Source organism: Microtus oregoni, unplaced genomic scaffold, assembly GCF_018167655.1.
Source record: "Microtus oregoni isolate MIOR12 unplaced genomic scaffold, Mior012 000004F_ref0000308, whole genome shotgun sequence".
Classification (NCBI taxonomy): domain Eukaryota; kingdom Metazoa; phylum Chordata; class Mammalia; order Rodentia; family Cricetidae; genus Microtus; species Microtus oregoni.
In genome coordinates, this window is record NW_024543063.1 from 30,753,239 (window position 1) to 30,777,928 (window position 24,690).

General features: G+C 47.3%; 1 protein-coding gene across 3 annotated transcripts; it reads right to left on the minus strand.

The window, feature by feature from the left end:
- Positions 1-1,357: 1,357 nt before the first annotated feature.
- On the minus strand, positions 1,358-22,962 carry Gas8 (growth arrest specific 8). Of its 3 annotated transcripts, XM_041650057.1 has the most exons (11): positions 22,891-22,960; positions 21,306-21,392; positions 16,548-16,745; positions 15,405-15,611; positions 14,052-14,106; positions 12,829-13,034; positions 11,730-11,897; positions 11,275-11,361; positions 9,562-9,771; positions 4,531-4,596; positions 1,361-1,642 (listed from the first exon to the last, which is right to left on the minus strand). In XM_041650057.1, the coding sequence occupies exons 1-11, from the start codon at positions 22,891-22,893 to the stop codon at positions 1,493-1,495; spliced, it is 1,437 nt and encodes a 478-aa protein (XP_041505991.1). In that variant the 5' UTR covers positions 22,894-22,960; the 3' UTR covers positions 1,361-1,492. The 3 variants fall into 3 exon arrangements, with proteins under 3 accessions (XP_041505992.1, XP_041505991.1, XP_041505993.1); XM_041650058.1 differs by lacking the exon at positions 11,275-11,361 and having other exon boundaries at positions 1,358-1,642; positions 22,891-22,962; XM_041650059.1 differs by lacking the exon at positions 22,891-22,960 and having other exon boundaries at positions 16,548-16,777.
- Between the last annotated feature and the right edge of the window lie 1,728 nt (positions 22,963-24,690).

A 24,690-nucleotide genomic window follows, 5' to 3' on the forward strand; every position in this document is an offset into this window, starting at 1 on the left:
CTAGATTCATTGCTGTGACTGAAGATAGAGGTAGCTCTTCATAAAAAAGTGCTGCAGGCCTGCAGATTTGGCTCAGTAATTAGGAGTTGAGTTGGTGGTACATCACTTCAGTCCCTGCACTCAAATGCAGTGGCAGGCAGATATCTAAGTTCTTGGCCACCCTGGTCTACAGATAGACTTCTAGGACAGCCAGGGCTTCACAAAGAAACCCTATCTCAAAAAAACAAAAACAAAAACAAAAGAAAAATAACGTGTTGCCTTGCAGGGGACTAGATTCAGCTCTTCGCATCCACATGGCCGCTTATAATCATCTGTAGCTTCCCAAACTGTATACAGAGTTCTGTGTTGGTATGATGGTCAGGATGAAAATGCTGACGTGTTTGAACCCTCGCCCCAGCCTGGGGGTACTGTTTGGGAAGGTTAAGGAAGTGACATCTTTGCTGGAAGAAGTATATCACTAGGAGCAAGATTTGCGATTTTACAGCCCAGTCCCACTTCCTGTTTTTTCTTTTTCCCTTCCTCTTCCCTCCTTCCAGTATAATCAGGGACGTAAGAGGCTAGCCCAAGGGTGACTTGTCTCTCTGTATACACGCTCTCAACTGAGCGCCCCTCAGTTCACAATGCAGCCTCACCTTCCTCTTACCTTCCTCCATCCCTTCACTAGCTACCGCCTCTGAAGCCTGTGATCGTCTTCATGTCTAGAGTCACGAGCTCTAGATTCCATGGAGCTGTCCAAAGAGGACTCTCCCATTCCCAGTCCTCAGGAAGGTTCAGATTGTCTCCCAAACCCCAGTTAACCCAGCTGCAATATGCAGCTGAATTCTCCCAGGGAGACCAAGACCAAGCAGCTCCTGGACTGAGGTAACTCACTGTCTCCCAGCACCTTCTGGGTTTCTCTTAGGTTTTCACCATCACAAAGGAGATGGCACTGGTTAGTTCTTATCAATTTGACACAAGCTAGTCACTTGGAATGAGGAGATGACACCATCAGATGCCTGTGGTCAAATCTGTGTGCCATTTTCTTGATTAATAATTGATTTGGAGTACCCAGCCCACTGCGGGCAGTGCCACCCCTAGGCAAAGTGGTCCTGAGCTGCGTAAGAAAAGTCATGGAGAGGAGAGGTTGTGCAGAGCCTGGACCAAAAAGGAAGCCTGCCAGTCCTCTGTGGTTGAGCTGCCCAGCCAAATCAAGAGCATGGGCTTCATGCTCAACAGAGGACACTGAGTCGCCCTCTTGCTGGAGAGGTTAGTACGCAGAGGTTGGAGGTAGGACTCAAAGGGGCAAATACGACACAAACCGGGCAGTGTATGGAAGCAGGTAGACAAAGAGACCTCAGAAGCCTTGCAGGCACTTCTTCCCAACCAAGACAGAGAATACAAAGGAAATATGGAAAAACTTTCATTGCTGATGAAGTCTGTTCTTGGAGTAGAATAGCTATCTTTTGGAAAATGAGGCAGGCCAACTCTAAAGGCGGAAGCTCCCAGAAGGTGGCTATGTAGGGGCACCCACAAGTCCTGCAGGGCCCTGTCCCAGTGTCTGTCCAATCACTGCTGTCTCCAGGGGCTTGAATCCCACATTGTCCAGAGGGATCCCGAAGGCCAGTAACTTTGCCTCATATGTACGCAGTAGGTCATTGTGGGCCTGAAAGGAGAGAGAAATGTCAGGGAGGAAAGGAGTCCACATGCTATGGCCCACCCAGAGGTAGCCTCCACCCCATGAAAGCTGGGGTAGGAGATCTGGGCCAAGCATTTGTCCAAGGTTCTTCTGTGCTAGCAATGCTGATGACTTCATAACATCCCTTACAGTAAAGACTCAGAAGAACTGAGAGTTGGGCAGACTCCTGGCTCTTTAGCAAGTACTTCCTAGTGAGGGTCTCTGTCCCTTTCCTGCCAAGGTGGAATGGCATCTGTTCCCTGCCTCCAGAGACCTCAGCACCCTCCACCTCCCCAGTGACGCTGAAGAGGCTACATATAGCCCTGAACCTCAGACATGGTGCTGTTGGGGCCAACAAAGACAAGTGACTTCCTCGTGAAGAGGGGGTTCTCTGCTAATCAGGTTCTGATATTTGGAATTTCGTTTTTATTTCTGTCTAGGAAAAGACTCCACCATATAGCCCAGGCTGGCTAGAACTTGCTATTTCTCCTAGAACAGTTTAGCACTCAAAAATCTCACTGCTTCAAGGGAAAGTCAGTTTTCTCCATGCAGTGTCACTGGGCACAGCAACCACATTCTAGGGCAGGTCCCTTGACCAGGAGTAGCTGGCCAACACAAAATGAACTCCATCTGTGTGTGTGTGTGTGTGTGTGTGTGTGTGTGTGTACTTTTTCTTGTGTTTGTTTTGTTTTGGCATATGTTTGTCTTATTGGTCTTTTTTTTTCATTTTTATGTGTTTTACATATTGCTTTTGTTTTTGAAAGAGAGAAAGTATAAAGTTGAGTGGGTAGGACGCAGGGGGTTTGGGAGTAGTTGGGGAAAGAAAAGAAAAGGATCAGAATATATTGTATGAAATATATTGTATGAAATATATAATCAACATGACTTGTAATTTTTTTTTTTTTTGACTCTTTACACCGGGTCTCCATTAATGTCCTGGAATTTGCTATATAGACCAGGCTGGCCTATAATTTACCAAGATCCACCTGTCTCTGCCTCCTAAGTGCCACCAGGAGTTGGGCATTAAAGGTGTGCCACCACACCCAGCTCAAAAATAGCATGTCTAGTACTTTTGTTACTATATATATATGTGTGTGTGTGGGTATACGTCTGGAAACGTACACCTATGTGCAGATGCCCAAAAAGGCCAGAGGAGAAAGTTAGATTCCTAGGAGTAGAAGTTATAGGTAGCTGTGAGCTAACCACGCGGATGCTGAGAACTAGACTCCAGTGTCCTTAACCACTCAACCATCAGACTCCAGTGTCCTTAACCACTCAACCATCTTTCCAAACTCCAAAAGCCACTTTTTGTTTGTTTGGTTTTCGAGACAGCACTTCTCTCTGTAGCCCTAGCTGTCTGGAACTTGCTCTGTAGACCAGGCTGGCCTCAAACTCAGAGACCTGCACCTGCCTCTGCCTCCCAAGTGCTGTGATAAAGGTGTGTACTACCATGGCCTGGCTAAAATGCACATTTTTTTTTATTGGGAAGATTTCACTAGGTGATTGTAAAGACTTGACTATGTTTAATTCATTTGTCTGAGACAGGGACTCACTTTGTATCCTTTTTCATGATCCTCCTGCCTCAGCACCCCTAAGTGCTAGGATTACAGGTGTTGATGAACTGAATGAAATGAGACTGCTTGGAGGCTGTGAGCCTCACAGCAAATGATCAAAAGGGTCACTAGCTAGGATTCAGTGCACACCTTTAATCTCTGCACTCAGATCTCTGTGAGTTCCAGGCCAGCCAGGGTTATATAGTGGGGCTGTGTCTCAAACAAAAACAAAAGGTTCATTATCCTTACTGCGGTTTAGTAAAGAGACTAATCCCTGGAATACAGAGAAAAATGCAAGGAAGGATGGGTTCCAGAGAGAACTTGAGGCTGAGCGCTGGTTACCAGACACCCCAGGTTCAGACACCAGGTCAGATAAAAGTCAACGATCTCCCCAGCTCCCGAGAGCAGCACACACAGAAGACAGCCCTGACTGTGCTCAGCTGGGGGACAGGTGTGAGAAGGAAAGCTCTAGCCTGGCCTCTAGGGAGGGCTGGGAAGCAGTAACAGACACTTCTATTACTTCTATCTATGCAGAGGGTTAATTGTTTGTTGATTGCATGTTTTATGTTTTGTTTTTTGTTGTTGTTGTTGTTGTTTGTCTGTTTTGAGACAGGGTTTCTCTGTGTAGCCCTGGCTGTCCTGGAACTCAGATATCTGCCTGCCTCTGCCTCCAGAGTGCTGGGAAAAAGGAGTGCACCACCACTGTCCAGCCAAACAAATATGCTTAAAACTAAAATCAGACGACATGAATGTCCTCATAAGGCCCTAAACAACTGAACAGGGATATCATGCCTTCCCCCATAGAATTAAGCCACTTGTGGGGTGGCTGCTCTTGTTAAATCCTTGGCAAGACAGTGGACAAAGCACAGCAGGAGAGTCCACTTACGGACCATCTGGAGTCTGTGCATACACGCTAGCACAGAAGGGTGTGGAGCTGTTCTAGACTCTGAAGGAGTCTGAAAGGCTGAGAGCCGAACTGCAACGGGCACTCTCTGGAGAGCAGAGACTTCCCAACTGACTCAGAGGTCAGGTGAGCAAAGGAGGGTGAGGGAAAAACAGATCTGAACATGGTAGGAGACAGAGTCCTAAGTGTGTACCTGGCAGGACTATAAGCAACACCAGGACAAGGTCACTCTCAAGCCCTAAGGCTATGAGAGCACACCACATGGGGATTAACACACCGACCTCTTGAATGAAGTGTGTAGAAGAGATGAGAGAGGTCCTCAGAGCCCTTCGCCTATGATGTTCACAAGCTGAAGCTAGATACATGGGAAGAGATAGCCCCGAGGGGGAAGGTGGGGCTGGGGGGGGGGTGAGCCATACCTTGCAGACCCGGGCCAGCTCATACTGTAAATCCTTGATGGTGGTATTCTTTGACTCTAGAACATCCTAAGGAGAGAGACAAAGGTGACTTTAATATTTGTCATCTGATAGACGTGGACAGGTGGACACTAGTCTAGGGGTTCCCTAAGGGTTGGAAAGGCTCAGGGAATAGCAGTAGAGGTCACTTCAGCCCATACATGTATCCACAGAAGTCTGTCAGCAGGAAAGGTATCCAAGGCATAAGCAAGAACAACAAGGGACAGTAGTGGTGTCTTTGTATTGCCTACATTTCTACAACGAAGCCCCAGACTGCCGAGGTCAACAACAGCAGTTGATCTGTGTGTGTGTGTGTGACCTAAGACATGTGACATAGGACAGCGGTCGATATTGAGTGCAATAAAGGACTATTGCTCTCCACCTTTTGTTTTGTTTAGTTTTTGAGACAAGGTTTCTCTGTAGCCCTGGTCGTCCTGGAACTCGCTCTGTAGGCCAGGCTGGTCTTGAAATCACAGAAATCCGCCTGCCTCTGCTTCCCAAGTGCTGTGGGATTAAAGGTGTGCACCACCACTGCCAAGCCTGTAGGGCATTTTCTTAACGGTTAATGCAGAAGGGCCCCACTCACATGTGTGGTACCATCCCTGGCAGGTGGTCCTGGATGGTACACCAGGGATGGGATAAGACAATAGATAGGATAGCCAGGGGAACAAATCAGTAAACATCATTCCTCATGGCTTGTTTCAATCCCTGCTTCCAGGTCCTTCTCTGACTTCCCTTGATGATGGACTATTATGTAGAAAAGTTAAGAGTAGGCAAAAGTTTCTGTCCTGACAGCAACTCCCAAATACCCGGCAGCTGCTTCCCAAATTACCGCACAGAGGCTGATAGTACTTATAAATGCTTGGCTTACCGGTAGCTCAGGCTTATTACTAGCTACCTTATACTTAAATCAACCCATAATTCTTATCTATGTTTAGCCATGTGGCTTGTTACCATTCCTCAGAATGGCATTCTCATCTGCTTCCTCTGCATCTGGCTGGTGACTCTGTGACTCTGCCTTCCTCTTCCCATAATTCTCTTAGTCTGGTCGTCTCACTGATACTTACTGCCTTGCTACCAGCCAGTCAGCATTTTATTAAACTAATACAAGTGACAAATCTTTACAGTGTACAAGCATTAATCCCAGAACTCGGGAGGCAGACACAGGTGGATCTCTGTGAATTCAAGGCCAGCCTGGTCTACAGATTGAATTCCAAAACAGCCACGACTACATAGAGAGGCCCTGTCTCAAAAGCAAAAAGCAACAAAAACAACAAAACCATGAAACTTCCATGAAAGGAGTAGTAATGACCAGGAGAGGCAGAGCTAACCCACAGTTAGAGCTAAATAAACCCTGATCAGGATGGCCACAACTGAGAACCCCATGCCTCAGTTCCTTGATAGCAAAGGGAAGTGACTAGTACTTAAAGACAGCTCCTTCCTCCCCATTCCTCAGATAGGATCGTGTTTCCCTCTATGCCTCTACTCCAGTTGACCCGCTACAACCTGGGACAGGGCACAGCAATGCAGAGATCAGCCTCAGGGTCCCACTGCTGCCAAGGCCAAGAAGACCTACAGCCTGCAAACTGGCCTACCAAGTAACCCACGTCACCACACACCTCTACCCATTGGACCAGGACCTACACCATAATGGCCTCAGACCAGAGTAGGCCCCAGACTTTAGTCCAACTGATTCATGATGGAAATACCATTCAGGCTGTAAAACTCAACACGTAAATAGTATCACCTGCCAAAATGAAAACAAGGACCTAATCCATCAACTCCCATAATTCTGGGAAAGTCTTTCTGGCTTCTTTAGATATGCTTTAGCTGTTTTGTTAACTAAAATATGTCAACCTAAAACATGGTTTTTGTGCTTAAAAGCTCATCCTGAGAAATTTCACTCAGTGCTACAATGGGATCCCAAACACCCAGTGCAGTCGCAAGCCAGCTAGTAAAGGCTTGCTTTCTCTCTCTCTCTCTCTCTCTCTCTCTCTCTCTCTCTCTCTCTCTTTTCAACGCAAGGTTTCTCTGTGTAACAGCCCTGGCCATGCCGGAAATAACTTTGTAGAGCAGGTTGGCCTTGAACTGACAGAGATCCACCTGCCGCTGCCTCCTGACTGCTGGGATTAAAGGCACACACCACCATCGTCCACTAATGAAGATTTTCTATTTGCTTAAATCCGTGTCCAAGCAGTCTTCTCTGGTAGCTACCCCACAACACTACTCCTCTGTAAGTGAACTGCCCTCATTGCTGAGGATGTCACCTTGGACTCTCCCGAACCATCTTCAGTCAGACAAAAGTCCTCTCGGGTCAGCCCCTTGACAAACTCTTGGGAGTTTCTGTCTCTCTTACCCTTCACCAGTCCTGCTCCCTCACCCCTGCACTTCCCACTCAAGGTAGAGTGGGCTCTTCTGATCCAGTTTCTATGCTCGGAACCTTCCATATTTCCATTGTCATTATACTCATCAGTACATCAGTCAAGTCTTTGCAATCACCCTCAGTCTGCATCCCCCAACTGCTGGGTACTCCCTAGGGTGGCTCAGCAAGGGGCTTCCTGCAATGCCTAATGTTGCATGCCTCTGATCACAGGGACAGGAAAGTGCAGCAAACAAAACTGCTACATAGACTGGCTTACATAAAGTTAGTCCTTTGAGCCTGAAGTCTGTAGTGAGAAACTGGCACTCAAGTTCAGCTAACCTGTGTGCTGATGGCACAGTACTTCTCAGAATAGAACCTCTCCATCAGCAGCTGCAGCTCTGCCTTTCTGCTGCAAGCACAGCACAAGCAAGAGAGAAGCCATGCACCCTTCTGCCCTAGAGGATCTGCTTTGGGATGAATTGTAAGCCCCCTTACTGGGTCTGTTGGGGCTTCAGATACAGTTGTTCACATCCTAGAAGCATCAGTGAATCTGGGAACAAAGCACCACACCTGTCTACAAAGGACCTTGAGAAAGATAACCATAACTACAGGGGGCCAACCACAGTCTGGAAGCTATCAGTCACATCAGCCAGCTGCTGCTCATGTCAGCCACACTCCCTCGAGCTGTGCTGCCTGCTCCTCCTATGCTCCCTTCCTCCAAGCAAGGTAGGGCAGAGGGCCCTGGCCTGCTACAGCTTAGCGAGTAGGCGACAGGTAAGACTGGAGGTTCTGCCAGAGGTTCAGCCTCCTGACTTTTCAGGTGATAGAATTTTCTGTCCCCATGGTAGCTGAAGTGCTGCTTGTCCATTTATCACTGTCCCCACCTAGATTTCCCAGCACAGCACACGAACAAGTGATGCTCTCAGCTCTGTTCAGACATTGCTCCCCAGGTCCTAGGAAAGTGGTTACGTTCCATGGCCGCTGTGCCTGACTCTCCTCATTGTCACTGCCCCAGTCCTAAGTCAGCATCCTGGGGTCCTCACAGTGGCAGAGCCTTTGCCTGTCTCAAGTAACAGAGGACCCTGGACTCATAGATTCCCAAATCAGCTTTCCCCCTCAGGTTACCTATGTTCCATTCAGTGACTAATGTTGCAGGACAATCTTTGTCTCTACCAAGGTACCCTCTGACTGGTTTAATAAAGTGTTGAATGGCAGGAAGAACAGGCGGGACTTCCAGGGAGATAGAGAGGAATTGGGGGGGGAGGTGCATAGCAGGGGAGAGAATCTGAGAGGTGGAATTCGTCAGCCAAACACAGAGGAAGTGGGACACACAGTTCTGAGTAGAGGTAATGAGACATGTGGTAGAACATAGATTAATATAAATGGGTTAATTTAAGTTATAAGAGCTAGTTGGAAACAAGCCTATATAGTTATAATTTTCCTTAGTTATGATAAAGTAGATACCAATATTGTAACTGTAATTCTTTTTTTTTTTTTTTTTTTTTTTTTTGAGACAGGGTTTCTCTGTAGCTTTGGAGCCTGGCCTGGAACTAGCTCTTGTAGACCAGGCTGGCCTCAAACTCACAGAGAGCCACCTGCCTCTGCCTCCCGAATGCTGGGATTAAAGGCAGTGTGCCACCGCCACCCACTGTAACTGTAATTCTTGCTTGATACCTGTTTTGTTATATGTAATTTTACTATGTTAACGTTAAAAGCTTCCTTTTCATTTAAACAGGAAAGGGAAGGTGATGTGAGATTTCCCTCTGTATGCTGTGAATACCATTGGTTAATAAAGAAATTGTCTTGGGCCTGTGCAGGGAATAGATGTAGGTGGGGAAAACTAAACTGAATGCTGGGAGGAAGAAGGAGGAGAAAGAGAGAAGCCATGGAGCCCTGCCAGACACAGATACTGGAACTTTTCCCAGTAAGCCACAGCCACATGGCGATACACAGATTAATAGAAATGGGTTAAATTAATATCTAAGAGTTAGCCAATAAGAAGCTAGAGCTAATGAGCCAATCAGTGATTTAAATAGTATGGTTTCTGTGTGATTATTTTTGGGTCTGAGCTGCAGCGCGGCCGGGAAACAAGTGGTCTCCTCTTGTAACAAGGCAAAGCTTTCATAATTAATAAAAAGTCTCCACGTCATTATTCGGGAGCTGGCAGTCCAAAGAAAGTCCAACTATAAACTAAGGCTTGGCACACTCTGAGCCACAGCAAAAGGGGAACACCAGAGATTCAGGTTAGGGTCAGTGAGGGACTGGGACAGCTTAAGAGAGACCACAAAGCTGGGTGCGATATATATACTCTGAATGCCAACATTCGTGAGGCAGAGAAAGGTGATCTCTATGCATTTGTTCCTGTCTCCAAAAAAGATAGGTAGGGGGTAGGAGACAAAACTGCAAGAGGACAGTTTCAGTGCACAGAGGCCTGCAGCACATGCACTGTTCTCAAGAGGACAGTTCCAGTGCCCAGAGACCTGCAGCACACACGTTGTTCTCAATGCAAAAACCATGGCAGCCCGACTGAACTGAGGAGTCTCTGTGCTACTCAATAGGGCAAAGAGCAAGACTGAAGGGCCCACCACAAAAAAACAAACACCGCACGTGCTTCAGGAGCCATCAGCACCTACCTGAAGTTTGCGGGACACAAGTGTTAGTGCTGTGGGATCCAAGTTGGAGGCTGCCAGCACCTCGTTGAACTGCACCTCCCTCTTTTCCACAGCAGCATTCAGTGCCTGCAGTTTCCGCTCCAGCACCAGGTTCTTGAAGCCCGCCTTCTGCTGCACCTCCTGGATGGCTGCAGTGAACTTACGATAGAGCTCGTCTCTCTCCTGCTGCACCTGCGGACAGTGAGACTGGGGTGAGTAACAAGGACCTTCACCGTGAGATATCTCCTCAGGCAGAAACCACTTCCCACCCTGCCCTAAGTGTGCTGCTTCTGTAGAAGGGTCACTTTTACTATCGCCACACCCATGGCACATGGGCATTTGGTATCCATACTGTCTGCACTATACCCTATGTGCACAGAATGAAAAATCTGTAGCTCAGCACATAGCAGAAGGTAAGAGGGGGGAGTCAGCATTCCACTTATCTCAGTTAGGGTTACTATTGCTGTGATGAAACACCATCACCAAGCAACTTGGGGAGGAAAGGGTTTATTTGGCTCATACTTCTCCACTGTAATCCATCATGGAAGGAAGTCAGGACAGGAGCTAAAGCAGGGCAGGACCTGGAGGCAGGAACTGATGCAGAGGCCGTGGAGGAGTGCTGCTTACTAGCTTGCTCAGCCTGCTTTCATATAGAACCCAGGATCATCAGTACAGAAACAGCATCACATACAATGGGCCGGGCCCTCCCCAATCAATCATTAAGAAAATGCTTGCCAGGTGATGGTGGTACACGCCTTTAATCCCAGAATTTGGGAGGCAGAGGCAGGTGGATCTCTGTGAGTCTGACGCCAGCCTGGTCTATAGGGAAAGTTTCAGGATGGCCAGAGCTGTTACACAGAGAAGCTTTGCCTTGAAAAACCACCCCTCTCCCTGAAAAGAAGAAAAGCTGCAGTACAACAAGGTGGTATTTCATTCCTAACAGCAAGAGGGCTGTCACATATCTAGAGAGCAGGAAAGAGTCACCCAAATGTTTACATTAGTGGCCTGGGAATTCAGGTTAAAGAGTGGTTTTTTTTTTGTTTCTTTATCAAAGTGATAAGATGCAATTATTAATTAATTAATTTTGAGACAGAGTATCCTCATGTAGTCCTATGGACTTAGTTTATAGTTGTGTTCCACACTTGGCTTTACCCTATGGTTTCTTTTTTTTATTGGTATATTTTGTAGAAGGCCCCAAATCTCACAAGAACCAGGTTTCCTGGTGGCCTATCAGTTTGTGGAGGAGGCTTGGTCCCTGTGATTCCATCTGTGTTGTACATTTTTAGTACTGACTATTATTGCCTATTCACTGTAAAGAAACCATGGAGAGCCGGGCGGTGGTGGCGCACGCGTATTTAATCCCAGCACTTGGGAGGCAGAGGTAAGTGGATCTCTGAGTTTGAGCCCAGCCTGATCTACAGATCAAGTTCCAGAACAGTCAGGCTACACAGAAAAACCCGGCTCAGACAACAAAAACAAACAAACAAAAAGTTGTGTGCAAACACACCTATAATTCCAGCTATTCAGGAGGCTAAATTAGGAGATGCCAGATCCCAGGAGTTTACGACCAGGCTGAATGAAACAGTGAGACCCTATTTCCAAACAAACAAACAACAGAAGTGCAGATTAGGAGCAGGGAGGAGGGTGCATCTCGCTCACCAGTCCAGAGCCCGGCCACGCACCCCGCCTGCTCACCTTGATGAACCTCTGCTCCAGCACCTCGTGCTCCCACTGCAGGTCTTTCAGCTCTTTCTCAACAACCTTTAAACGTGCCTTTGTGCACTGCAGGGAAATCAGGGAGTAGGGGACATAAAATACTTAGGATTCACAGACTCCTGGAGACAGCAAGATCAGAAAAAAACCATCAGGCACAACTGGCTGGAAGACTCCCGCAGCTGGGCCCCACTCAAGCTATGAGTGGAATGTGTGGAAAACGAGGGTCCGTCTACAACAGTGCCTGCCTACTTATAGCTCCAGAGGAGCTCAAGAAAAAGAAACTCCAGCATCACCATGTCCCCTTTTTTGCGCTAAGGATGAGTCCTGCTCACAAGGACCTCAAGAAGACATTCCCTCCCACGCTTTCCCTCCTGGGCCCAGCAGGGAGGGAAAGAGGATTCAGAGGAGGGGAAAGAATTCAGTAGGAAACTCACAATCAGGATGTGCTTGTCCCTTTCATAGTTCCCAATTCTCCTCTGCATCTCGTTCATCTCATCCTTCGCTTTCTGCAGAGGGTCTGCCAGCCGCCTGTTCTGCATAGACACCTCCGCCATCTCCCTCTCCAGGTGTTCTTCTTTCTTCCGCATGTCCTCCATCTGCTCCTGTTAGCACAGTGCACATACAGGGGCTTGGCCTGGGAGCACTGGCCAAACGCCCTCCATTTTATTATGAGTGTTTGACATGCGTGTGAGCATGGGTGTGCATGCCACAGTATACTCGCGGAGGCAGGAGGACAGCTTTCAGGGGCTAATTCTCTCCTGCTATGGGTTCCAGGGCTACAGCTCGGGACGTCAGGTTTGCAGGGGAAGCACTTTCACCCACAGAACCACCTCACTGACACTTTTTGTTTTTCTAAGACAATGTCTCCCTAACCAGCCTAGGCTGGCTTTGTCCTGCCTCTACCTCGTTAGCACTGGGATTTCAGGTTTGCGCCACCATATCCAGTGATGGATTCCCTCAAGGAAAAACTGATCCTGAGGCAGATACCTTTCATCTCAGCCCTCAGGAGGCAGAGGCAGGTGGATCTCCGAGAGTCTGAGGCCAGCCTGGTTACATGGCGAGTTCTAGGACAGCTGGAACTACCCTGTGAGGCCCTGTCACAAGCACGCTGAGGAGCAGGTCTTCTTTTATGGGTAAGCGGCAGCTTTGCAGTCGCAAGCTCTGCTGAATTACGTAACAGAATGTCCATGCACGCTGAGAGGGTTTGTTTAGACCAAAGGCAATTCTCTACTGTGGAAACCCCGCCAGTATTGACATGTCCAAAATGACCAAGCAGTGATTGATGGGATGAACTGACACCATTCTGTCAGCATTTACACACAATGACAACCGCCAACTGCGGCCACACGTCAGTCAATATGCAGCGCCTTCGGTAGCCCTGCCTAGGCATTTACATGTCAGAACACCTTTAATTTTATCTGAGGGTAACAGAGGGACACTCTCCAATCTTATTTTAGGAGGGAGTGTTAGATCTGGTGGGCCTGCAGACCGGGTCTGCGTCCCCAGGCCCTGTCTCCCAGACCACGTCAGTACCTTGAGGGAATTGATTAGGGCCAGGTTGTTCAGAGTGATGTCATTGTAGTAGTTCTTGATGTCAGTGAAGGCTTCCTCGTGGCGCTGCATTAGCGTGCTGATCTGCCCATTCTTCCTCTCCTCCACCTCGTGGATCTCAGTCTTTCTCCGCAGGTCCAGCTCATCTCTCAGCATCTTCATCTTCTTGTCGTACTTGGCCTCAATTTCTGAAAGGCAGCAGCACACACAGCAGCTTAGAAAAACAGGTGACCCAAAGCCACGGGAAAAGATGGAACCGATAAACAGTGCTCGAGAATACCGGTCAGGGTCAGAATGGAGGCTGCGCAGGCCACCTGCCGGAGCCAGACAGGCTTTAGTGGATATTTCCTGCAAGTGACCTAGTCAGCACAGAGGCCACGACCAGCTTTCCTGTCTGTGATAACTGATGACTGCAGTGGCTGTCCCTCACTACTCCCAGTGCACACTAACCATGGCCCATGTGCCTGTCCAGTCACACACTGTAGGGCTCAGTCAACAAGCAGATGGACTTCAGACACGGAAGGCTTTTCAAAGCAGGAGCTAAGGAGACGCCTGAATAAAGTGCTGCATGCTGATGACGGCTCGCTTGAGACAGAATGGAGATGTGGGCGCTGACCACAGCTCCCCAAGTTCACATGGGGCTGAGCTTTTCTGTGGCTCTTAATATTCTCTAGTGACCCCAGCATGGTGGTGTATACCTTTAATCCCAGCACTCAGAAGACAGAGGCAGCAGCTTCTCTGTGAGTTCGAGGCCAGCCTGGTCTACAAAGTGAGTTCCAGGATAGCCAGGGCTACCCAGAGAAGTCTAAAAACAAACAAAAAACTAAAGTAAAAAAACAAAAACAGCCGGGCGGTGGTGGCGCACGCCTTTAATCCCAGCACTTGGGAGGCAGAGGCAGGCGGATCTCTGTGAGTTTGAGACCAGCCTGGTCTACAAGAGCTAGTTCCAGGACAGGCTCCAAAACCACAGAGAAACCCTGTCTCGAAAAACCAAAAAAAAAAAACAAACAAACAAAAAAAAAACAAAAACAAAAACAAAAAACTCTCTTTCTGTCTCTCTTCTCCTCACTGTCTCCCCCCACCCTCCCTCTGTGTGTGTGTGTGTGTGTGTTACTGAGCTCCTTTAATATGGTTTATGTGTCTCAAGTTACCAAGCAGTGATGGGAGGGGCACCATCCTACACCCTGTACAACTGCGAAACTGACCTCGAACTTGCCTTTCAAAGTCATTTCTCATCTTGGTGATCTCCTCAGCATGTTTCTGCACAAATGAGAAGGGGGTGTTACTAGAAAGCCAGACAGAGAAACCCACGACTCTACTACCTGTGGGGAAATGCAGTTTAGTAACCCCTGTGCTATTGCTGCTTTCTGGATTCTCCTTACCTCCACATCATAGAGCATGCCCAATAACATGGCTTTGAGAACCTCCACATTTCATACATAACTCACTTCCCCAGGGGAGTCACCTCTGAATCTGACAGACAGTACAGACATGAGTACCGTACATGGCTTGGTTTCCTCATCCAACCTATGAAAAGCCAGAAACAGCAGCCACATCTACACGGGACAGCGGGCTCCTGATAGCCTGCCTCGCTATTGCTTAGAGTAGTATAAGAGATGGTGATTAGGGGCTGGAGAGATGTCTCAGTGGTTAAGAGTGTTGCCTGCTCTTCCAAAGGTCCTGAGTTCAATTCCCAGCAACCACATGGTGGCTCACAACCATCTGAAATGAGATCTGATGCCCTCTTCTGGCCTTCAGGCATACAGGCAGAAAGAATATTGTATACATAATAAGTAAATAAATATTTAAAAAAAAAAGAGATGGTGATTATTTTGGTTTTTTGAGACAAGGTTTATCTGTGTAGCCCTAGCCATCCTGGAACTTACTCTGTAGACAAGGCTAGCCTTGAACACTCCACCTGCATCTGCCTCCTGTGTACCACCAAGTCCAGCTCAGAGATTATTTTAATAAGCAATTACATGCTACAATTTTTGTAAGATTTATCATTTAATTATTATTTAATTTTATGTATGCGAGTATTATGTCTGCAGCATCTGCGAGTCTGGTGCATATGGAGGACAGAAGAGGGCATCGTGTCCTGGAGTCACACGCAGTTGTGAATCACTGTACAAGTGATAGGAACTGAACTCAGGTCTTCTGTAAGAGCCACCAGTACTCTTAACCACTGAGCCAGCTCAGATTTTTATTTTCTGTGTATGGGTATTTGGCCTATATGTATGTCAGTATACTACATGTGTGTCTGGTGTTCACAAAAGCCAGAAGAAACTGTTGGATCCCCTGGAACTAGAGTTACGGATAGTTGTGAGCTGCCATGTGGGTGCTGGGAACTGAACCCACATCTGCTAGAAGAAAAGCCAGTGCTCTTGACTGTTAAACCATTTCTCCCACCCCTACATATTACAAATTTGAATAAGTTTTGCTAATGTCTTATTTGTTAAAAACCTCTGATCATTTTTGCACAAAAACACAAGTCACTGGATGTCAAAGATGGCTAGGTTCCCCGTCTCCACAGCCGCCGAAGCACAGTCTGTACCTACCAGACGCAGGTTCTTTATCACCACCTCATTAGCCAGCTCCTGCTCCTTGAGCTCCACTTTCAGCGCCCGCATGTCCTTGCGCAGTGCGCCCTCCTGTGTGCGGTGCTCCTTCTGGGCCAGCTTCATGACGACAGTGCCCTCGGTCTTCACCTCCGCCAGGTTGTTCTGGTGCTCATACAACAGGTGCTTTACTTTCTGCTTGTACACCTGCAAGGGGCGTGAGGGTGGGCGCCGCAAGCTCATCTGCAGCACCAGTGCGTGCCCAGCTCCCAAGCAGCTAAGTGGCAGCAGAACTGTAAAGGGCAGCCTGCTCATACTCCCACCATTCAGAGGCTTTGAGTCAGAGACTCAGGACCTGCTTCCCCTTTTCCTCCTCAGAGACTGTTGGGAGGCTCTAACGGGAGCACAGTGGACACTGTGACAGGTCATTCAGTTATGAAAAACAAATGAATAAAAATCAACACCTCATGTTTTTGTTTGTTTTGAGACAGGGTTTCCAGTAGCCCAGGCTGGTCTCACACGACTGCTCTGGCCCTCTTGCATCTGGGATCACAGGCGTGCACCACCATACCCAGCTCTAGGTTTCAGTACTTTCCATATTTGGCTGAATTCAGAGCTGCTCGTGGCACACCTACACATGGACCTTACCGCAGTCCTATCCTATTTCATCGGAGGAAGCGGTCCTCTTCCACAGAGCACACAGTGCAGGAAGAGGTGGCTAGTCATTCACCTAGTCCAGGTTAATCAACAGAATCGATGCAGGTGATCAAAGAGGTGACAAATGACACAGCCAAATCACCTTTGCAACTTTCCTCTGACTCTTAGAAAAACTGCCTCAGCCAGGCAATGGTGGCACACTTATCCAGCCCTTGGGAGGCAGAGGCAGGTAGATCTCTATCAGTTCAAGGTCAGCCTGGTTTACAGAGTGAGTTCCAGGATGGCCAAGAGCTGTTATACAGAGAAACCCTGTCTCGAAAAAAAAAAAAAGAAAGAAAAGAAAAGAAAAACTGCCTCTGGTTCACAGTACAAAGAACACAAGCAAAGGAGTTTATTCCCAAAGAAAAGCAGGAAGTGTCCTCCGGACCTGTTTCTGTGCTGCTGCCCCGTGACGCCAGCGGGCACTGACAGACCAACTCTACTCACCTTGATCTCCACCTGGTGCCTCTCCTCTGCCTCCTCCATCTCACGGTCTTTGTTTCGAAGCTCAGCTTTCTTTTCCTCCAGCTGCCTTCTTGTGATCTCCCAGAAAGTGTGGATTTTGTCACGCTCTAGCTGAAAGTAGTTACGCTCCTCTCGCTCCCGATCCAGCTCCTCCCGGATGCGGGCAACATGTTCCTCCACCTGGCCAGGCACAGGGCATCAAGTGAGGCGCCCTGCAAAAGCCCAGCCACCACCAGAGTGTGCGGACCAAGGGAAGCAGGGAAGAAAAAGGGGGGGGGTCACCTTACTAAAGTTAAATACAAAGCAGGAATGCTCCAGAGACAGTAAACAGCAAAAGTTTCTTAAATTTGGCAAAGAATTACAAAACAATTAAATCTGTTCAGCAACTTCTGGATTCTTTTAAGAAATTTCTCAAGGCAGGCGGTGGTGACGCATGCCTTTAATCCCAGCACTTGAAAGACAGAGGCCAGCCTGGTCTACAGAGTGAGTTCCAGGATAGCAAGAACTGTTTCATAGAGAAACCCTATTTTAAAACATCAACAAACAAACAAAAAAGAAAAAAAAAACACAGGCATTATTTTTGTTCAGCAATATTAGTATTCCCATTGTTATTAACTATAAAACACTTTTTTAAAAAAATTTATTTATTTATTATGTATACAGTGTTCTGTCTGTTTGTATGCTTGCTGGACATGAAGAGGGCACCAGACCTCATTACAGATGGTTGTGAGCCACCATGTGGTTGCTGGGAATTGAACTTAGGACCTCTGGAAGAACAGTCAGTGCTCTTAACCTCTGAGCCATCTCTCCAGCCCCCCAAAACACTTCTGGTGCCCTCTTCTGGCCTGCAGGCATACACACAGACAGAATATTGTATACATAATAAATAAATAAGAATTAAAAAAAACTCAAAACAAAAACACTTTAAAAGGAAATAATATACAATTTTAAACAGGAAAATGGTTGAAAATTGGAATACACCGGGCAGCAGTGGTGCACGCCTTTAATCCCAACAGAGACAAGCGAATCTCTGTGTTTGAGGCCAACATGGTCTATAAGAGCTAGTTCCAGGACAACTAGGGCTGGCTGCACAGAGAAACCCTGTCTCAAAAAACCAAAAAAGGAAAAAAAATTGGAGCACATCAACTTAAGAGATATAAAAATTACACAGAAGCACATAATCTTAACATAAAATATTAAAATAAAAATAAAAAGACCACTGGAAACACTAGTAAAAAATTACACAACCGACTCTGTCCAGAGCCAATTATAAATCTGCAAATAGGTTAAGGAGGAAAGTAGGGCAGGCTTCCAGCGTTCTTGGGCCCTCGCTTCCCGCAAGAATGAGTTATGTTTAGGCACAGCCCCAGGACAGCTACGGTGCAGTATTTTCTCTTTCAAGATACATTTCACACAGGGAAACCATATCTTCCATTTCAATAAACAAGACAAAAAGCAGCCAAGGGGCTCTGAGGAAGGGGCTGGGCAGGGGCTAGGTGCCTATGGGCGCACACGGCCCCGCAGAATCTGCCCAGCCTCGGTGCTGTCACACACACACACTGGCAGTGTCCGGCAGTGCCTTCATGTCACGGCCTTTGCTGTACTCCAACAGTCACAGAGTCCTGTTCTATTGGCTTAGTGTCAGAGTTTGTCACCAATTGCTATTTGGATTTCTTATAAATATCCAAATTTCTAACTTCTCTCGAAAAATCAAAAAGCTAAGAACACCAGAGTTCAGGGGATAGAGAGATGGCTCAGCAGTTTAGAACACTGACTAAATTCCCAGCACTCACATGGCAGCTAACAGCTGTCTGTAATTCCAAGATCTGACACCCTACATACCTGCAAGCAAAACACCAATGCAAATAAAATAAAAATAAATTATACAGCCAAGCGGTGGTGGCGCACACCTTTAATCCCAGCCCTCGGGATGAAGACGCAAGTGGATCTCTGTGAGTTCGAGGCCAGCCTGGTCTACAGAGCTAGTTCCAGGACAGGCTCCAAAGTTATAGAGAAACCCTGTGGGTGGGGGGGAGAAAGAAAAGAAATTATCTAGAACACCGAGACAGAGAAGATTAGAGTAGATTTACTGAAACTGCTGCAAACAGCAGCAGGAAGTTCCTAGAGGCAAGTTCTCTCATGGCGGAAAGAGGGTGGAAGTTTTTATGGTAGTTGAGGGGAAGTTATTTGATTTTTATCTCACCAGCCATTTGTGTGGGGTCCATATCTGGGTTCACGGGGTTGGGGGACATCGCACTGTCTTGTATGTAGTACATTTATAGCACAGATTGTTTTTCTTGAGACTGGCCAGCAGTGTACGGTACCCCAAGTCCTTAGGAGTTAGGCTCCAGCTGTCTGCGTACGATATCACACACATCACTAGGAGGCAGGCACCAAGTGGCCACGCATGGTTGCTAAAGTATGGAAATTTGGCTCTTATTTTTTAGTCTTTTGCCTCTAAAATCACCAATACTCGAGCCAGGTCCAACTCCAATTTTAGCTTATATCACTCTCTGAATCTCCTTCATATTATCTTAAACTATTAAAATAGTAAGTCTTGAGAGATGGCTCAGAGGTTAAGAGCACTGGCTGCTCTTCCAGAGGTCCTGAGTTCAATTCCCAGCAACCACATGGTGGCTTATAACCATCTATAATGAGATCTGGTTCCCTCTTCTGGCCTGCAGATAATGCATTCAGAACACTGAATACATAATAAATAAATAAACCTTAGAAAAATAAAATAGTAAGTCTTATTAACACAGCTGCATATAACCCTCCAGTCTGTGTCAAAACCTCACAACACGGTCATCATCAACACAGACCCAGGTGGATACACCGTTTGCCACATGTTGTAGCTGTCAAGAACCTTGTTAGGTTTTCTAATTATGTTCTCCAGCCTTTTACATATATATATATATATATATATATATATATATGTCCTAATATATATATGTCCTAAAATAATTTGTAGAAGGACATAACCTCCCCAAGTCCAATCTTCAACACTACCAAAAGGTATGATAAAGGCATCATCCCAGAATCAGGAATATAGCTCAGTGGTAGAGCACGCACCTTAACAAAAGTTAAATAAAGGAAGAAAACCTCCGCCCAAACTAAGCACAGGCAATAAGAAACAGACAGCTCCAATAGAGCTACTCCTTGTTGGAAGTGTTGTCAAAAATAAAACAGCAACAAGCCAGCAAAATTATTCAGCAGGTAAAGGTACCTGGTGCCAAGCCTGAAAACCTGAGTTCAGTCCCAGACCCTACACTGTGGAGGGAAATAAAACTCACACAAAAGAAATAACAATAATTTTAAAAAGAGCGGATGATTAATCAGATGGAGACAGTGTAATTTTAGGTAAATCATGTTCTTTTTTTTTTTTTTAAGCAATCTTTTCTCATTTTATATACTAATCCCAGTTCCTACTTCCTCTCCTCCTCCAGCTCCTCTACCTCCCCCCATCCACACCCCATCCACTCCTCAGAGTGTGGTAGGGCTTCCCATGGGCAGTCAACAAAGTCTGGCACATCACTCTGAGGCAGAACCAAGGCCTCCCACCCTATATCTAGGCTGAACAAGCTATCCCTTCAAAGAGAATGGGCTCCAAAAAGCCAGTTCAAGCACTAGGGATAAGTCCTGGTCCCACTGCCAGTGGCCCCATAGACTGCCCCGTTCACACAACTGTCACCCACATTCAGAGGGCCTAGTGTGGTCTTATTCAGTCCCCCTGCTGTCAGTCTGGAGTCAGTGAGCTCCCACTAGCTCAGGTCAGCTGTTTCTGTGGGTGTTCCCATCATGGTCTTGACTCCTTTGTTCATATTATTGCTCCTCCCTCTCTTTGACTGGACTCTGGGAACTCAGCCCAGAGCTTAGCTGTTGGATCTGTGTCTGCTTCCATCAGTTGCTGGATATAGGTTCTACAATAACATTTAAGGTAGTCATCAGTATGACTACAGGGCAAGGCCAGTACAGGCACCCTCTCTACTATTGCTTAGGGTCTTAGCTGGGGTCATCCTTGTGGATTCCTGGGAATTTTCCTAGTGCCAGGTTTCTTGCTAGCTCTGTAATGGCTCCCTCAATCAAGATATCTCTTTCCTTGCTCTTCCTCTCTGTTCTTCCCCCATCTCGGCCATCCCCGTTCCCTTATGATCTCCCCCCACCCCCGCCAATCATGTTACTTTTAAAACTTTCATCCTTTTTTTTTCTTCTTCTTCTTCTTTTATTTTGGATTTTTGAAACAGATACTCTCTCTGTAGTCTGACTGTCCTGGAACTGCCTATGTAGATTAGACTGGCCTTAAACTCACAGAGATCCACCTGCCTCTGCCTCCCAAGGCATGAGTCATCACAGTAGGCTAAAAACTTGCCTTTTGCTATAATGTTCACTGGCAAACAAAGAATGGCATATATGTATTATCACATATGTATCAGCTCTATGAACAATGGGTACATTAGAAAGGTAAGAATAAAAGAAAAATACACAAAGTTAAAAATAACTATTACGTTCAGGGCTGGGGGGACCCTTCCAAGTTCCTATTAAAAAGTTTCTTCACATGGACTTATTACATTTTTTAAAAACATGCAATGTGGGGGTGGGGTGGAAACTGCAGACTTAGGATAAGCATGTTACACTCAGACAGACAGAGAGGAGACGGGCAAGCAGAAGAGCGGGTGAGTCGCCAACACATCTGCAGCAGAGCCCACCCTGGGGCCAGACATTTAGAAGGGCTGTGCTCACCTGCTCCTTGGTCATGTCCTCTGGTGCGAGCCCATCCACAATCTGGTTGCCCTTGTCTTTGCCTTTCTTCCCTTTCTTTTTGGGTGCCTGTGTTTGAGGAAGAGATGGCTGAGTAAGTAAAGGCTACTCTCTCAAATAGAGTATGCTTCCATGGGCATTATGGGAAGGCGCACCTGTCGAGAACCAAGGCCTCTGCTAGTTCACACACCGCTCACTGGAGCTCTCATGCAGAGGGCATCACTGTACTGACCCTCCTCACAGTCATGCCCGTGAACCACGTGTACATGGGGAAGGGAGATCATTAACACATTTGGAGAAACACAGAGAAGAAATTCTCCTCTTCAGAAAAGAACACCTTCTCTTTCCAAAAGGGAAAGAAAGGAGTCACTCCAAGACCATTCATTCCTGGGAAAAGGGCAAGGATTTCTTTGGTGTGGCAAAAATAAATAAATAAATAAATAAATAAATAAAATAAGAGGGGGTTGAGGGAAGGAATATGGAGAAAGAAATTAAGGTGCTTTTGAGGGGTAGTATGGAAACCTAAAATAAAAAAAAAAAACTTACCTGAGCTAAAAATGGAGGAACACACAGCGCTATCATGCCTCACAACCACCACAGGAACACACGCAAGAAACTTACCAAGTAACAGAGAATTAGCCTTCTAGCTAAGATCGAGTTCTTATCAGTGCAAATGTAGGAAAGAGTGACCTCAGAGCAATGACCAAACCTGAGGCTCGTTTCTTCCAAATCATAAACTACAGAGAGCTCTAGTCAGGAGTGAGCAAACAGCACGTGCACTCGTGCGTGTCTGTAAACGTGTTTCCAGCAGAAACTGCTCACATGGGTCCTGCATTATTTTAGCGGCGTGGTAAGGTCATAAACGCTTTCAGGGAAAATTCAACAGCAGTTACTATTCACGATGTTTCCAGGCAGGAGCTCCCCCAGGGAGAAGTCACCCCGTCAGCTGATGACCCACCTCCTGGCACACCTGCCAAGAGACTGCACTAATGCCAACACCTGTGTCCGAAGGGGAAGGGCATCATTATACGAGGAAGGTCTAAGGAGCCTGAGGTCTCTGAAACCCAAGGTGATACGCTGATCACACTATGACACTCGGCCCTCTCTAACATCCCTAGTAGAGAGGGACCTTAGCCACCGTGGGATGATGCATCAGGTTCTCCACCTCCCAGACAGTTCCTAGGGTTTCTCCGGAACCGGACTCTGATCCTGTGCACCTTAAGTGCCCCAGAGCCCATATGAGATGGAATCCTAGATCCCCAGGATTTGGCAGACTCAGCTTCCGACTTCTGGACACCTTGCACACCAGGCTCTCAGTCTGGCCAGTTCGACGACCAGCCCCGAGAACCGAAGGGCCAAACCTTAGTTCAAGTGCATGCAGGCCCCGGCATCCTGGCCTCCCCAAGTGGGACCTCACGGAAGCGCCCAGTTCTCCATTCTAGTCATCCAAAAATGCAGGCCGCTACGCCCGGGCCTCCCAGTCCCCGGAACCCAACCATATCCGCATTTCGGAGCGAAAATCCCCGTTCTCTGTGCACTGGAGACCCAGAGCACTGGCCGGACTCACCATGCTGCCAGCAGTTCCGCACCGCCACTACTCCGGGATAGGCGATGGTCTGCCGAGGCTGCGCTGTCTCCTGGCAACCCGGACGAGATCCCGCGCTGGTTCCCAAATCCTCGCGAGACTCTCCTCAGAGCCACCGCCCCACCCACCCCTAGGGACCTCGACAACGCGGAGTGCGTCCCTAACGACGCACCAGAAGAAGAGATAAACAGTTGGGAGCTTCAGTTTATTGCTGGTCTCCTTCCCGCTAGAACTTGAGCTACAAAAGAGATGACTGTGGTTCATTCGGCTCTCCAGAGTCTACTTGACGGGCACTTCGGGAAGAATAGATAAAGGAGAGAATGTCTGATTAATCTGCCATCCAAGCTCAGTTCCCAAATTGGATTCAAATATGAGCTAAGAGTCCGCTCTTGCAGTTCATCCACCTTGCCTCGCTTGTGAAAATTCCTATCATGTGCTGCCCTGATGAGACTGAAAACACATAGCTGAGCTTCCAGAAACTCTGAAAGAAAAAGGCTGGGAGTGTTATCTTATGCCTGTAATCCCTGCACTGGGGAAGCTGAGAGGGAGACCAACCGTCTGGGTTGGAAGCTAGCCTGGGCTACATAGTTTTAGTTTTAATCCAGCCAGAGCTACACACCAAGAGCTTGGCTCAAATAGGGGGGTAGGCGCGGCAAGAGGAAAAGGTGGCCTGGCAGGACTGGGGCTGCATGAAATTCAGTAGCAGAGCTCTTGCAAAGCCATGCTGAGTGTCCTGGTTTCCGTCCCCAGAAACAGAAGGGGCAGCAAGTCCTGTCTGCTTTGTGGCTGAAGATTCCACAACCATAACTGGATGCATCTGCATCCAACCAAGAGAGAAAGGCTCGCCCAGTAGAGGGGATCAGACATAGCAGCGAGTTCCTCTTGTTTGCCTCCCTCCCCCGCCCCACAGAGATTCTTGGGGAAAGAAAGGCTAGCTGGAAGAAGAGTACTGAATCCTTGTGAACCTCTACAGTTAGAGACTTATTTACAGTAAACCTTAACAAAGCCAGCACGACTGCCAGCCTGCTTTCTGACAGTGAATTCTAAGGTGAGCACAGAGGGGAGAGGGCTTAGGAGTCTCCCAGAGGAGATTTGGCGGTGAGGCGGTGAAGTAACACAGTCAAGTAATGGCTTAGCACTTACCCACAGCGCGACAGGTGCTTCACGTGGATTTGCAGTTTTGCTCCGTTAGTCTACTGGGGAATCCTGAACTAAATAAATGTACCAGCAACTCCTTTCAGCTGGCCCGTAGTGGTGCACGCCTTTAGACCCCAGCACGTTGGCAGGCAGAGGCAGCCAGACCTCCCAGTTCGAGGCCAGCCTGGACTGAACAGAGTGAGTTCCAGGACAGCCAGAGCTACACAGAGAAACTGTCAAAAAACCAAAACAAATAAACAAAAAACAACACCTTTCAGCAAAAAGGGCAAGAATAGGAAAACTAGTTCAGATAGCATAGACAGGGTTTCTGTTTGGCAGAAATCGACAGAACAGCTTGACTTTTCAGTGTGGGATTACAATGATGAACAGCTTGGGGAGCACAGACTGGAGATTCCCTAGGATCCAACAAGACCCACCCAGATAAGGGCGGCTCATGCAGAATTTAGGTCATGATATTCAGAAAAGAGCCTTTTCTTCACATCTACAGCTTAAGAACATTCTGTTGTTTGTTTGTTGTGGTTTTTCTTTTGTCTTTTTTTTTTTTCCGAGGCAGGGTTTCTCTGTGTAACAGCCCTGGCTGTCCTGGAGCTCACTCTGTAGACCAGGCTGGCCTCGAACTCACAG

Bases quoted from the DNA above. Each gene is read 5' to 3' on its own strand.
- Gas8 (XM_041650057.1), bottom strand. The intron at 11,898-12,828 runs GTACTGACGTGG...CTGTGCTAACAG, and splicing joins CCCTAATCAATTCCCTCAAG to GAGCAGATGGAGGACATGCG. The intron at 4,597-9,561 runs GTAGGTGCTGAT...CTCTCTCCTTAG, and splicing joins TTGTGTCCCGCAAACTTCAG to GATGTTCTAGAGTCAAAGAA.